The sequence below is a fragment of the Adelges cooleyi genome, unplaced genomic scaffold (assembly GCF_023614345.1).
Source record: "Adelges cooleyi isolate 19-005CV unplaced genomic scaffold, UGA_ACOO_1.1 ACOO_flye_CR_arks_rails_tigmint_CR_PRNA_2, whole genome shotgun sequence".
Taxonomy (NCBI): Eukaryota; Metazoa; Arthropoda; class Insecta; order Hemiptera; family Adelgidae; genus Adelges; species Adelges cooleyi.
The window spans coordinates 1632060-1646115 of record NW_026095860.1 but is presented as its reverse complement, the minus strand read 5'-3'; the positions used below and the strand labels follow the sequence as shown (position 1 = coordinate 1646115).

The following is a 14056-nucleotide window of genomic DNA, read 5'->3' as shown; positions in this document are numbered from 1 at the left end:
TTTTCTTATTATCTCACTTACTACCTACTAGTCATTTACGTATAATACTTTTTTATTGTAATTTTATTGTTATGCTAATATACTGTGCTTGGTTCGGACTGTACTGGTTTGGATTTACTGTCCAACGATTCGCAACAAAGCGTTTATTAAAAAGTAATTTTATCACATTGAGTTATAATCATTCCTGTAGACCTGTGACCTCCCCGTCACCACTGTTCTGGCTTTTTTTAACATATTTTTTTTTTTTTATTATTATGTTAAATATTAATTTCACAAGTGTGGGAACTATCCGCCTGTGTATTCTAACACAATTAGCGAAAGGTGTTTCCATAACGGATAAAGACTTAGGTAAACGCATTAATACATTCTATATAAGATGTCGATGAAGGTAAATTTACTACAAGCTTTGAAACCGGTGTTGGGAATTTGATCCGTTTGCCTCATAGAACGCGCTACAGTTTACCTCCACTCGTTATTACCACTTTTACCTACCACTACCACGGTTATGTAGATAACAGTGGTTACCACACACACACAAAACACACGCTATCACAAATCTGTCAAGACAATGTTAGCATTAAAACCACAATCATTATTAAATACAAGTTTTGACTTTTGTTGTTGTCAACAATTGAGATTTCTTCTTGCAAACTCTTCTTTTTGTGAATTATTACTAGTTAAACTAGATTTAGCGCTACAGGACCAATTTGTTTTCATTATTGTTGCTACGGGTCCGATTCGAGATAATCATTAGACTTTAATCAAAATAATTTGACCGAATTCTGTGATAAATACCGAACGTATTGCGTCGTGTTTTGTTATTTCGTTTCAATTTGCATTACAATTGAGTTTTGTCTTGCCTGTTTATCATTTATTATAAGTTTTTAGTAGCAGCTTTGGATAGCGTTGGTTTACGGTTCTACGTTGTGTGAGTACCTACTGTTTTGTATTTCTAACATTATTGCCAAGTTTCCTGTCTTCCATTGACTTAGAATACTGCTTGTGAATAAATAGAATCATAATCTACAGGTAAACTGTATTACTTACTGTTTTCTCGGAGTCCCGTTGAATGACCCAGGATCAATGCCATTTTCAATTAGTCAAGTCGTCAAAATGGTCTATCGCCTAGCTTTTATCTTTATCGTATTAGCGTCTTACCTACAAGTCATACTTGTAATTTTGTATTATTATATAGGTTTTTATTTAATACTTATTATTTACTCGGAGTTAGATTGAATGAAACAGGATTGACGCCACTTTAAATTAATCTAGTTGGTCAAATGAGCTATCGTCTAGCAATAATCTTTATCATGTTAGCTTCTTACCTACAAGTTATACTTATACAAAAGACACCAAATATATCACTGTAAACTTGGTTGGTTTTTTATTTTTCAAATCATGTAAACTAAATTTTACATTATTATATCATTATTATTACTATACTTATTACTGAATAAAATAGTAAAAATTGTGTAATTAAGTCGTACTAATAATTCTCTATGCATGTATGGCACAAAAATATGTACAACTTATGTCAAACGTTCGTTAGAGAGTTGGGAAACTGTTTAATATGTTGAAAATTAAAAATGAAAATGATGAAACCGAAGAACGCTCCTTTGAAGGATCGTTTGAAGTCATCGAGACTAAACCGTTAGATGTGGAGTTCAAAAACGATGAAATTTCTACAACAGAGGAGTATTTAGTAAAGAATGAAGGCGACAATACTTATGAGTAAGGCTATTTTATTACTTTTTTTTTACTATACAAAACAATTAAGTTTTTGTAATTTTGTCGCCCTCCGTAATTTAAAAAAAATCACTCATTTACTTATATAAGTATAAAATCTCATGTATCCTAAAAGATAAGTACTATGCTTCGTACACCGCAGTCGAGTGATACGGGATGAACATCACTTTAAATTAATCTAGTCAGCAAAATGATCTATCGTCTAACATTAATCTTTATCGTTTACGCTTCTTACCTACAAGTCATGCTTGTAGTTTTGTGTTATTCATCTAATTTAAGTTGATTAAAATTTAGTTTTAATGTTAAAAAAAACAAAGTGTATCGCTTAAAATTTGGTCGATTTTTATTTTTCAAACAGTGTCAACTAAATTATTCTTTATTTATTTTTATTTTATTCAAGCTTCGGCAACTAAGGACAATAGCTGTCTTCTTTATTATATCATTATTGTTACTATATTTGTCTATGCATATATGGTACAGAAATACAACTAACATTAAATGTCCATTATAGAGTTTTGAAGCGGTATAATGTGTTAAAAATTAAACATGAGAATGATGAAACCGAAGAACGCTCTTTTGAAGTAATTGAAACTAAACCTTTAGATGGACAGCTCAAAAACAATGAAATTTCTACAACAGAGGAGTATTTAGTAAAAAATGAAGGCGACAATACTTATGAGTAAGGCAATTTTTATTACCTTTTCTTTTGCTAAATAAAACGATCAAGTTTTTTTAATGATCTCGTCCTTCTCTATAAACCTGTCGTTGGTATCAATGTTAGCCTTTCGCTGTCATTTAACTAATATTAGGAACCACACACTAAATAAAATAATTAAAATTAGGTTTGAAGGATCGTTTGAAGTCATCGAGACTAAACCGTTAGACGTGCAGCTCAAAAACGATGAAATTTCTACAACAGAGGAGTATATAGTAAAGAATGAAGGCGACAATACTCATGAGTAAGGCTATTTTATTACTTTTTTTTACTAAACAAAACAATTAAGTTTTTGTAATGATGTCCTCCATAATTTTATAAAAAAATTAATTAATGATACTAGTAATAATAATATTGTTTAAGCAATTATTTTTGACGTTATAAGAAGTAAAGCGAAGTATGAACTTTTCTTGAATAACTTAATGCATAAAATCATAAGGGTTTATGTGATATTAAACATTATAATTTAGTTAAAACTTGTTATCGAGCAGACAAATTTTTCAGTAAAATATATACTATTTTAAAATAATTGTTTGGTAAATACTGTTTGATAAGTTATATATTTAATACATGAGTAATTTCAATTTTTATTTCCAAAAAAGTGTAACTGTTTATGTTATAATAGTGAATTATACAGAAATCTAAAATTGTATATTTAAACTTGTTTTGTTAATTACCGAGTTGATAAGCATTATAATGTATCCAACAAAAAACAAGATATTGACATATTGGTAAATGAAACACAGTATAAAACCAAAATATATTTAATTCAGCTGTTGGAAACAGATCATGTACATCTAAATAATTTATTAATATAAAAGAAAAGCCAATCACTTATTTTAGTATAAAATCTCATACATCTTAAAAGATAGGTACTATCCATTGTACACAGGTATGAGTTGTGTCGAGTGATGAATGATCAACGCCACTTTAAATCAATCTAGTCAGTAAAACGGTCTATCATCTAGCTTTAATCTTTATCATCATATCATCTTACCTACAAGTTATACTTGTAATATTTTGTTATTTATCTAATTAAAGTAAATTAAAATTTAATTTTTAAATGTTTAAAAAAACAAAATATACCACTGAAACTTGGTTGGTTTTTATTTTTCAAATAATGTAAATTAAATTGTTTTTTATTTTGTTAAATATATCCAAGCTTTGTCAACATAGGCCTTTAGCTGTCTTCTTTATTATATCATTATTATTACAAATATTTGTTACTAAAAAAATAATTACAATTAGGTTTGAAGTCATTGAACCTAAACCGTTAGATGTACAACTCATAAACAATGAAATTTCTACAATCGAAGAGTATTTGATAAAGAACGAAGTCGACAATACTTATGAGTAAGGCATTTTTTATTAGAATTTTTTTTTTACTATTAAACAATTAAGCTTTTGTAATTTTGTCGCCCTCCGTAATTTAAAAAAAAATTTAATTAATTATGTCTTAATTTCTTTGTAAAACAGTAATAATATAATTTAAACAGTTGTTTTCGACGTTATAAGAAGTAGCGAGTAACATTAACTTTCCTTGAGTAACTTAATCCCCTTAACTTTACCTTCTTCCATACTTATCTGTTTTATAAACTATTATAAGTCATTAGGGCTTTTATTATATTAAATATTAGACTTTATGTCTAATATTATCTCGTCCTCCTCTATAAACCTGTCGTTGGTATCAATGCTAGCGTTTCGCTGACACTTAACTAATATTAGGAATTAGTCACTTCTTCGTATAATAAATAATTGTTTTAAAACTACATCTACCTCTTATCAATATAATGTTAAATCAAAATACAAAAAAAAAAAAATTTGTAAACATCTATTTACTGGTTTTTGTATTTTATATAATGTAAGCTAAATTATTTTTTATTATATCATTATTATTACTATATTTGTTACTAAATAAAATAGTTAAAATTGTGTTATTAAGTCGTCCTATTAAACCACTATGCATATTGACACAGAAATACAACTAATGTTAAATGTCAATTATAGAGTTTTGAAGCGGTATAATGTGTTGAAAATTAAAGAAGAAAATGATGAAACTGAAGAACCTAAACCGTTAGATGTGCAGTGCATAAAGAATGAAATTTCTACAACGAAGGAGTTTTTGGTAAAGAATGAAGTGGACAATACTTATGGGTAAGGCTCTTTTTATAACCATTTTATCCTAATAAAACATTAATCTTTTGTTATTATGTCATCCTCCTCTATAAACCCGTCGTTGGTATAAATTTAGTTAATTGTTTACCACAAAGCAATTATAATTTTTTTTATAATATGATACAAAGCCTTTTTGTACAAATACCTCAATAATGTCACTTTTTTAACCTCATTATTGTATTTTTATATCACACTTATTAGCTTTTATTACTTTATTTATTGATAATTATAGCACTAATGTTATATATTGTAGTTTTTAGAAGATAAATTCCTAGTTTTTGCAAAGGTGTGTTTGGTAAGAATGCAAAATATATTTATTTCCCCTTTGAAAATATTCCCAATGCACGTAAATATGGACTATAATTAAAATAACCAAACCAATAGGTACTAATTATAATGCAAAAATGAACTAAAGATTGAATAAAATGTTGAGATTCAAAATATTATTATATTCTGACGTTTGTTATCAATGTTTTGAAACGTGTAAGTGTTCTAATTAAATAATGTACAATTCCAGCATGTTTTTATTCTGTTTAATAAGTTGAGGCAACACAATCACAAATAAAAATTGATATAAATAGTAAATAATTATTTTTCGTTTAAAATCAATAATAGTAATTCGTTTATGCAATTTATGCTTGTTTGATGCATTGTACATTTCACATCAGTAAAATTAATATTTTCCGTGTAAAATATAAAAGATTAAACTTAAATTAACATATTTTGTTATATACTTGTTGCAGTAATAGTTTTCCGTGTGCTGAGACCGATTCCTCAAAAAATACAAACACCGTGAATTGCAATATTATTGAAACTAAAAACAAAAAATCAGAAAAAAATATAGGCAAAATACGTCAGTTCGACTGCAATACATGTCAAAGGAGGTTTACAACAAAAAGTAATATAATCCGGCATATTACGAAATTGCATTCCAGTACTTCCATGGAAAAAAAAGCTCCTCGAAAAAATAAAGTCAGTCACGGAAACAGCAAAACCATAGGGTATACTCAAAACAAAGATGGCCTATTTAATTGTGGTATTTGTTTAAAAAGTGTTTCGTCCATATCAAGCTTGAGAAGACATTGTCGTATTATTCATACGGACGTAAAACCCTTTAAATGCGATGTTTGTGAAAAAACATTCAGTCTACTGTATCATCTTAAGACTCATGAAAGGAAACATACCGGTGAAAAGCCATTTAAATGTAATGTCTGTAAAAAAACATTTGGTGATCAGTCTTCCCTCAAAATTCACAGAAGGACACATACCGGCGAAAACCCCTTTAATTGCGATATCTGTAAAAAAACATTTTTTTACCAGACGTCCCTCAGAACTCATGAAAGAACACACACCGGCAAGAAGATCTATAAATGCGATATCTGCGAAAAAACCTTTTTTTACCAGAGTTCCCTCCGAGCTCATGAAAGCACACATACCGGCGAGAAGCTCTTTAGTTGCAGTGTCTGTGAAAAAACATTCAGTCAACAGTGTAACCTTAAAACTCATGAAATGATACATACCGGCAAGAAACCCTTCAAATGCAATGTGTGTGCAAAAACATTCAGTCTACTAAATAACTTAAAAATTCACGAAAGGGTACACACCGGAGTGAAACCTTATAAATGCGATGTCTGTGAGAAAACATTTGGTTACCAGTCTGATTTCAAGAGACATACGCGTATACATACCGGCAAAAAACCCTTCACGTGCGATGTCTGTGAAAAAACATTCACTCGACATTGTTACCTTAAGACTCATCAAAAGATGCATACCGGCGAGAATCTCTTTACATGCGACATCTGCGAAAAAACATTCGGCCTACGATCTAACCTCAAAACTCATGAACGCATTCATATGGATAGGGTACGATATGAATGCTCCGCCTGTGAAAAATCGTATAGTCGCCAAGATAGTCTCAAAAGGCATCAAGCAAAAGCACACGACTAAAGCCTCGTTTATCTCTCGTGACTATCTTTTATTGTATTTAAAATGTCACGTTGATTTCTGGCAGATTAACCGGGCAGTTTATGATTATATATAAAATATTAATCAATATATATATATATAAGCGTTTTTTTCTGCTGATTCTAAAACTGATTTTAAAAAAAAAAGTACAGCAAACCATCTGTGTGTACAAATGCCAAAATAGTGTGTTAAAGAATATTGTCGACTTGAGATTAATTGGATTTTTTAATATTAAAACTTATTTATATCTACGGTACATATTAAAAATTAATGTGTTTCTTGTGTACATTTCCGAGCGCGACGTGTGCGTATATTTGATTCGTGGCATTATAAAATATGTTGATGTTTACTTTATGGCCTTTAAATTAAAACAAACGTGGTAGGCAAACAATGTGTGCGTGTCATGTTGGTTACAGAGAGGAGTACGATTAGCCACTACGTGGAACCAATGTGCCCGATTTAAACATTTTTGGTTTTTGCTGTAGAATAAACAGGTAGGTCGTATTCGCTTTGTCGAGTAAAAATTCTGGTGTCTACGCGGTTGAACATGGGAAAACAACCATTGATCGTTAAGTTAATCGTGGCGTCAATCGTTGTATGCACAAAACACGAGACGAGCAGTAACGGAGCACTCTCTGTTGACCTGACCAATCATGTGGAGTATATTTTCAAAGACGAACACTGGAGTGGAATGCGGTTCAATGCGCTCAACTGCGAATTTGGCTGGCTGTTTAAACGTTATGTAATGACCAACAGAATTGTCGTCGCTACGAGTGCAATCGACAAGTTGAAAATTTTCCCTTACATAATGGGATGCGCTTACGGACAAGAGCTGTACGATTTTCTCTGGTTAACAGTCCATACGGGTGACGTGTGCAAAAGTCTATCGCGAACGGTCGACGCTGACGATTGTTGGAGTAAGCTCCAAGCTACGCTCATATACGGCTCGTTCACGGTGCTTGAACTGTTACTTACACTACTCCTATTCAAAGTGACTGATACCAGCAACGATACGATAACGATTTAAATGTTTTTGTTTTGTTCGTATAAACATTTTTTTAATAAAATGCATTAAATGCGTCGTGCTGCGTTATAATTGATGAAGTAAAATTAGTTTTACATTTTTTTTAGTGTTATTCATTTCAGTGTACTAAAAAAAATGCAATAAAAATACTGTGTTTTGAAAATAAACTGTGTTTTTATTGATTTCGTACTTTCTTATGAAGTGTTAATCATTTTAGGGTAAGCGCAATCAAAAATGTAAGTAACGCCTTTGAAATAGTTTCTTTAATTTTAAATAAAATTAAATTGCATTGAAGGGTCCGTACTCTGGATGCTTACAAACGTTGCTTAGGCATACCTCACAATCTTTAAAAAAGAGGCTATTTCTCTTAAAATCAAGAAATACAAAATAAAAATTTGATAATTTTTTGAAATAACCGAAATTGTACGGAATATTTATTAGATTTAAAACGTGTAGAAAGTTTTTTTTATATATTTATTATAAGTTTGGTAATTGGACTTGACGTTTGAAAGCCAGACTGATCTATAAAGTAAGGCTATAGCCTATAACATGCTAATATGCTCATGTATTTATACATTAGTCGTTATTAATATATAGTAAAATGAGTATATAATATATATAGTATTTTAAACCTATAAACGTTCAAAAATGTTTGTTTTATGATTTTTGCATTATTAAAATGATTTCTTATTAAGGTCATATGTATAATAGGAAAAACATTAAAATAAAAAAACTTATAACCGTTGTACCTGTATGGTCAGTCAAAGGCATTAACCCATTAAAATTGGGTCAAATATAATTTTAAGTACATTATTTCTCTTAAAACGCTTTTATCGATATTAATATTACCAACATCGTCCAAATTCATTGAGTTAAGTATTATGATATGTATATGTCATTTAAATTACAAAAGAACTTGCAATATAAAACATTATCTGATAAATGTATTTGGGACTTTGTTGAATAGGGCCCACGCTTTTCTTTTTGGTAAAAAATTAAAAATGATTAACATTATTTAAAACTGTAGTTAATTTTCGGTTGTTTTCAAAGTAATTGACATTTTAAATAAAATATGCTACAATTCATTGGTAAATTGATCTTGTAATAAAATTATTTTTTACTTTTTAGTTCACTTTTTACTATTATTTTTTTTTTTTTAGAAAAACATGTTTTTAAAAAAGTTTTTTTTTTTTTACTTTTTAGTCTTATTAAAGGTATTTCATATTTGCTGAATAGACTAGTAAATTAATTTTGGTAGTTTTGGAAAAAAAATGAAATTTTAGTGAAATGACCCCCACATTTGACATTGTATGCGGCGACTTGGATGTCCGAGTCCCAATATGATTACAGGATATTGTATTGTCATCTAAGTGACAATTTAAAAAATGAAAAGGATTCTGCTACAAAAATCGCACCAGGTACAGAATTAAAATGTGTCAACAAAAAATCGGCAACAATAAAGCTTCGATGTAGAGCAAAAAAGTTATTACGTTGTATTTTTATTCTTCTAATTTTCGAATAGTTGAATTAGTTCAAACTTATGAGAGATATTCTTAAGCAGTTAAAAAAAATAATCAAAATTTGTAATAATAAATTTAATATAATGAAAAAAATTACCAAATGAGCAGCAACAAAATAGAGAATAAATTTAAAAAAAAAGAAACATGTGTCTAATAATAAAAAAATTATTTATAATATAAATAATATATGTCAAAAAATCACTAATATAACGTTTGCAATTTAATATTACATAAAACTCACAATTTAGTTCAAGTTAAACAATATTGATTATAACATTAACAGTTGCAACAAAACCCATTGTTACAGTTATCCTACTTCGTCTTATTTATTTACAAACTGAAAATAAATTTAAACATTGAGTTACTGAGTAGTTAAAGGTCAGATTTTTAAGAAAATATTTTAATCGCACCTATATCACGCGAAGGGCTTTTTTTTACCAGTGTGCACGCATCTGTGTTTTATGGGATTGTTTTGCGAGAAAAACATTTTAAACAAAAATCACATTAATTGGGCTTTTCTCCAGTACGTACGCGTTTGTGTTTGTTGAAATTTGATCTTGCGGAAAAAGACCTTGAGCATACCTCACATTTGTAGGGCTTTTCACCTGTGTGCAAGCGTTTGTGAATTGTGAGGTTGGGTTTTTGAGAAAACAATTTAAAGCATACATCACATTTGTAGGGCTTTTCTCCAGTGTGAACTCGTCCGTATTTTGTAGGGTCAGATTTGTCAGAAAAAGACTTAGAGCATAAGTTACATTTGTAGGGCTTATCTCCAGTGTGCACGCGTTCATGTTTAGTGAGATTGTATTTTACAGCGAATGACTTTTAACACACCGTACACTTATAGGGCTTTTCTCCAGTGTGTACTCGTTTGTGTATTGTGAGGTTGGGTTTAGAAGGAAAATTCTTAAAACACACAGCACATTTATAAGGTTGTCTGATGTTTTTGGTAAATCCCTCAGTATACATTGTGTTGTTGAGTGAGCTCTTTGTAACTGAATAATGTGTTGCCCCAGTTGTTGTTCCTCGATTTCTATTACAGACTCAAAACAATATCCATCCACTAAATCTCGTTCGACTTTAACAATGGTTTTGCTGCAAGCTTTCCCGATACTATAAACGAAAAAATATATATTTTTAACGATAGAGTAATAAGGATGCATACATAATATTAGATTTAACCGAAATGTCTCATATTCTCATATTAGTAGTGCTAAAAACAATACAACTCTAATAAACTTTTTTGATACTATTTTTTATTAATAATATCAACAATAATTTTACAACATAAACCATATTTATGCAGCATTAAAAAAACAGTTAAAAAAATAACTAGCGAGTCAAAAATTTTTAAAAGACAAAATAAGCAATCTCGCAACTAAATACTATTTTTTTTTTTTAAACAAAATTAAAATATAATATCTGTAAAATTTAAGCCTTAAGTTGTACCTGTATATAAATGCTAACTATTAGTTAGAGCTTAAAGAAATTATTAGATTGCATAAACTATTAAATTTGTGTAAAAAAATGTGTGTTACTAGTACGCACAGATGAAGTGAAACTTCTTTCAGAGTCATTCAACCGATAAAATATTAGCTTTGTATTGGAATAAAATTTATAAATACATCTAAAAGTGTTATTTTCAATTGAAATTAATTAAATTAATTATTATTATACCTAGGTTTTAATAACCAGTTTTTTTTGGCTGATACAACCTATTATCGGCGCGGCGGCTTCAATAGTGATTATTTTTTTCCACCAGCGCATAAGTGAAATTTTTTATTATTTCATTAATTTTTTTAATATGAGTGGCTACTAATATATTTCCATAAAAATATAGAATCTATAGTTAGTGTCAATTAACAAAATTAAATATATTTAAAGTAAAGTAGCTTTATTATTTGAACCTGTCTTTACGAATTCTAATGCTGAACGTCAAGCTATTTAGTTAGTTCTTGTTCATATACTCTCAAAAACATATTTATTAATTATTTTAATTTAATATAAATTACATCACGCAGGGCCCTCTAAAACAAAAAAAAAATTGCAGTATGACACACACAATTAAGTTATTCAAGCCAAAGGTTAGTTTATTAACAATAATAAAATAAAGTAATACAATAGAAAATATCGAGAATGACGTAGTGCAGAAATCAACCAGTGAAAAACAGAATCCTGACAACGAAATCTACAACAAATTACTAAATTAATACCAGATTACCGACTGAGTGAGAATTGTTCAAATTTAGATATGATACAAAAGATATGCCACAACATAACAATTTTATTTTATATTAATAAATTGTTGTATTTGTTTTAGATATGAAAGAGATCTTACATACACGTAAACGAAGCACAAAACTCAACACTTACATCAATTTTCAAGTACATAAATTTGCTCACAAACACTAACGATAATTTTACAAATAATCTGTTCAAGCACGCTTGCTCTATCTGAAATAGACTTTGGGTTCAAAAAGATTCAAAGAAACAAACCATGCGAACCATGTAACACAATATGAGACAACATGCATGTGCAACTAAAAACTGTTACAAATGCCGACCGTCACAGCCGATAATCTTTTTTTTTTTCGTACGCTCTGTAAGGAAGTTTTACTTCAAAAAATGTACTATAGATTTAAATTACAAAATGTTATTGTAATGTTTCTAAAAAATCACATTACTTATATGTATCTTAGAAAAGACTTTTGTATAACCTTATGTGTTATAGAAAAGACTTTTTCGACGTTTTTAAAAATGATATAGCATCGGTTGCATTAGGTATATCGAAAAAAAATGGATGCTGGAGCATAGATAATTTTGTCATACATAGTATTTTTGGATTTCTTTCCTTAACTATGTATGAGAAAAATTAATCCGCGTAAAACTCAACTCGAAAGAATTTTTTTTTTAAATCGCTGTCAAGGATGCTGTGATAGCCCGAAAAATAATTTAACTACTAAAAAAAAGTCCTACCAACTTAACTAATAATTACACATCACTGTTTAACCTAAAAGTTAAGATTTTGTAAAAAATTGCCTATACTTTACTCCTTAAAAATGGGCGGTGTATTTACTGTTTTGTAGTTTTTCTTAAAAAAAAAAATTTGTCTATGTTTTACATGTAAATTATTAATATACTTAATGGCCTTTTAAAATTAAGAATAATTTGCTGAAACTGGTTGATAAACAGTATTGAAAAAGTTTAAGCAAATTATTAGTATTTACCTAACCCTACCATTCTTCCTGTCCTAAATTTATATTCAGCATGTGCACAGTGGTAAGTGATAACAGTGGTTGTGTTGACCGTATATTTATGTTATATTAACATGAACCGTGGGCTAGTGTAGATTAAACGTGGTTAACCTCCATCTATGGCAATCATTCGTTATCACATACACACTATCACAAATCTGTCTAGAAAATTTCAGCGTTGTCGTGCAGCGTGCAGTATACATTAAAAAGCCTACAGCAAATGCAAGTTTGGTAGTTTGGAAAATGATGAAACAGTAGAACACTCCTTTGACAAAATCATTTGAAGTCATTCAACTTAAACCGTTAGATGTGCAGTTCATAAACAATGAAATTTCTACAACAGAAGAGTATTTGATATAGAATGAATTCGACAACACTTATGAGTAAGGCAATTTTATTACCATTTATTTTTTTTTACTAAAAAAACAATTAAGTTTTTGTTATTATGTCGTCTTCTGTAGTATATAAAAAAAAAATGTAAATAATAATTATCCTAATTCATTTTTAAAATAGTATTAATAATGTTCTTTAAACAATTATTTTCGACGTTATAAGAAGTATGAACTTTCCTTGAGTAACTTAATCCACCTATCTTTACCTTTTTCTATACTGGGCTTGTTTTTAAGCTATTATAAATCATAAGGATTTATATTATATTAAACATTTGAGTTTATTTAAAACTTGTTATCGATCAGTAAAATTTTTCAATAAAATATATACTCTTTAAAAGTAGTTGTCTAGTAAATACTATTTTAAAAGTTTTATATGTAATACATGAGTAATTTCTTTTTTTATCTGCAAAAAAATAAAACTGTTGTCCTCCTCTATAAACCCGTCGTTGGTATCAATGTTAGTGTTTAACTAACATTAAATTTCTATTAGAAACCACTTGTTCATATTATAAAAGATTGTTTTAAAACTACATCGTCCACTTATCAATATAATTTTAAATCAAAATAACAAAAAAATAAAATTGGAAACATCTATTTTGGTGTATGATGACCGGTCAAAGTCTGCAGTAGCGCATTATGTCAGCTTAAGTTTGCACAAGACTTACCGTGTTGTGTGTATAAATATATAGAAAACATTCATACATTTTGTATTCAATCTTTTATAAAATAGACAAAAAATGTGAACAAGTGTCATTTGTTATTATAAAAACTATATTTTGACAATTGTAAAAAAAAAAAAATAGTATAATATGTACTGGGGATTGTTTTGATACTTTTTTTTACAATCAAAATGTATTTTAAATTAAGTAGACAATTTTAATGAAATAGACTGTAAGGAATCTAACTTTTTTTCTATTATTCATAAAATGAATTATTTTCAATGCGTCTTAAATAAATCTATTTCGTTTTATACGTGTTGCAGTATTCATTTTCCGTGTAAAGCGACCAATACCTCAAATAATACAAAAACCGTGGATTGCAATTTTATTGAAACTACTATAAAAAATAATTCTGAGAAAAATATATACAAAATATGTCGGTTCAACTGCAATATATGTCAAAGGAGGTTTACAGCCAAAAGTAATATAAATTCGGCATATTGCAAAATCGCATTCCAGTACTTCCGTGGAAAAGAAAGCGCCTCAAAAAAATAAAGCCAATCATCGAAACAGCAGAATCAGAGGGTTTACTCGAAACAAAGATGG

General features: G+C 28.9%; 2 protein-coding genes across 3 annotated transcripts in view; both read left to right on the top strand.

Moving 5' to 3' along the window:
* The window catches only part of LOC126833902 (kelch-like protein 2), a 101303-nt gene that overhangs the window by 60913 nt on the left and 26334 nt on the right, over positions 1-14056 (top strand). The gene's annotated exons all lie outside the window — the stretch shown is intronic.
* On the top strand, positions 1561-6697 carry LOC126833901 (zinc finger protein 782-like). Of its 2 annotated transcripts, XM_050565479.1 has the most exons (6): positions 1561-1731; positions 2258-2425; positions 2589-2705; positions 3710-3814; positions 4469-4615; positions 5380-6697. In XM_050565479.1, exons 1-6 carry the CDS (start codon positions 1571-1573, stop codon positions 6581-6583), a joined length of 1902 nt encoding a protein of 633 aa, XP_050421436.1. In that variant the 5' UTR covers positions 1561-1570; the 3' UTR covers positions 6584-6697. The 2 variants fall into 2 exon arrangements, with proteins under 2 accessions (XP_050421436.1, XP_050421437.1); XM_050565480.1 differs by lacking the exon at positions 2258-2425.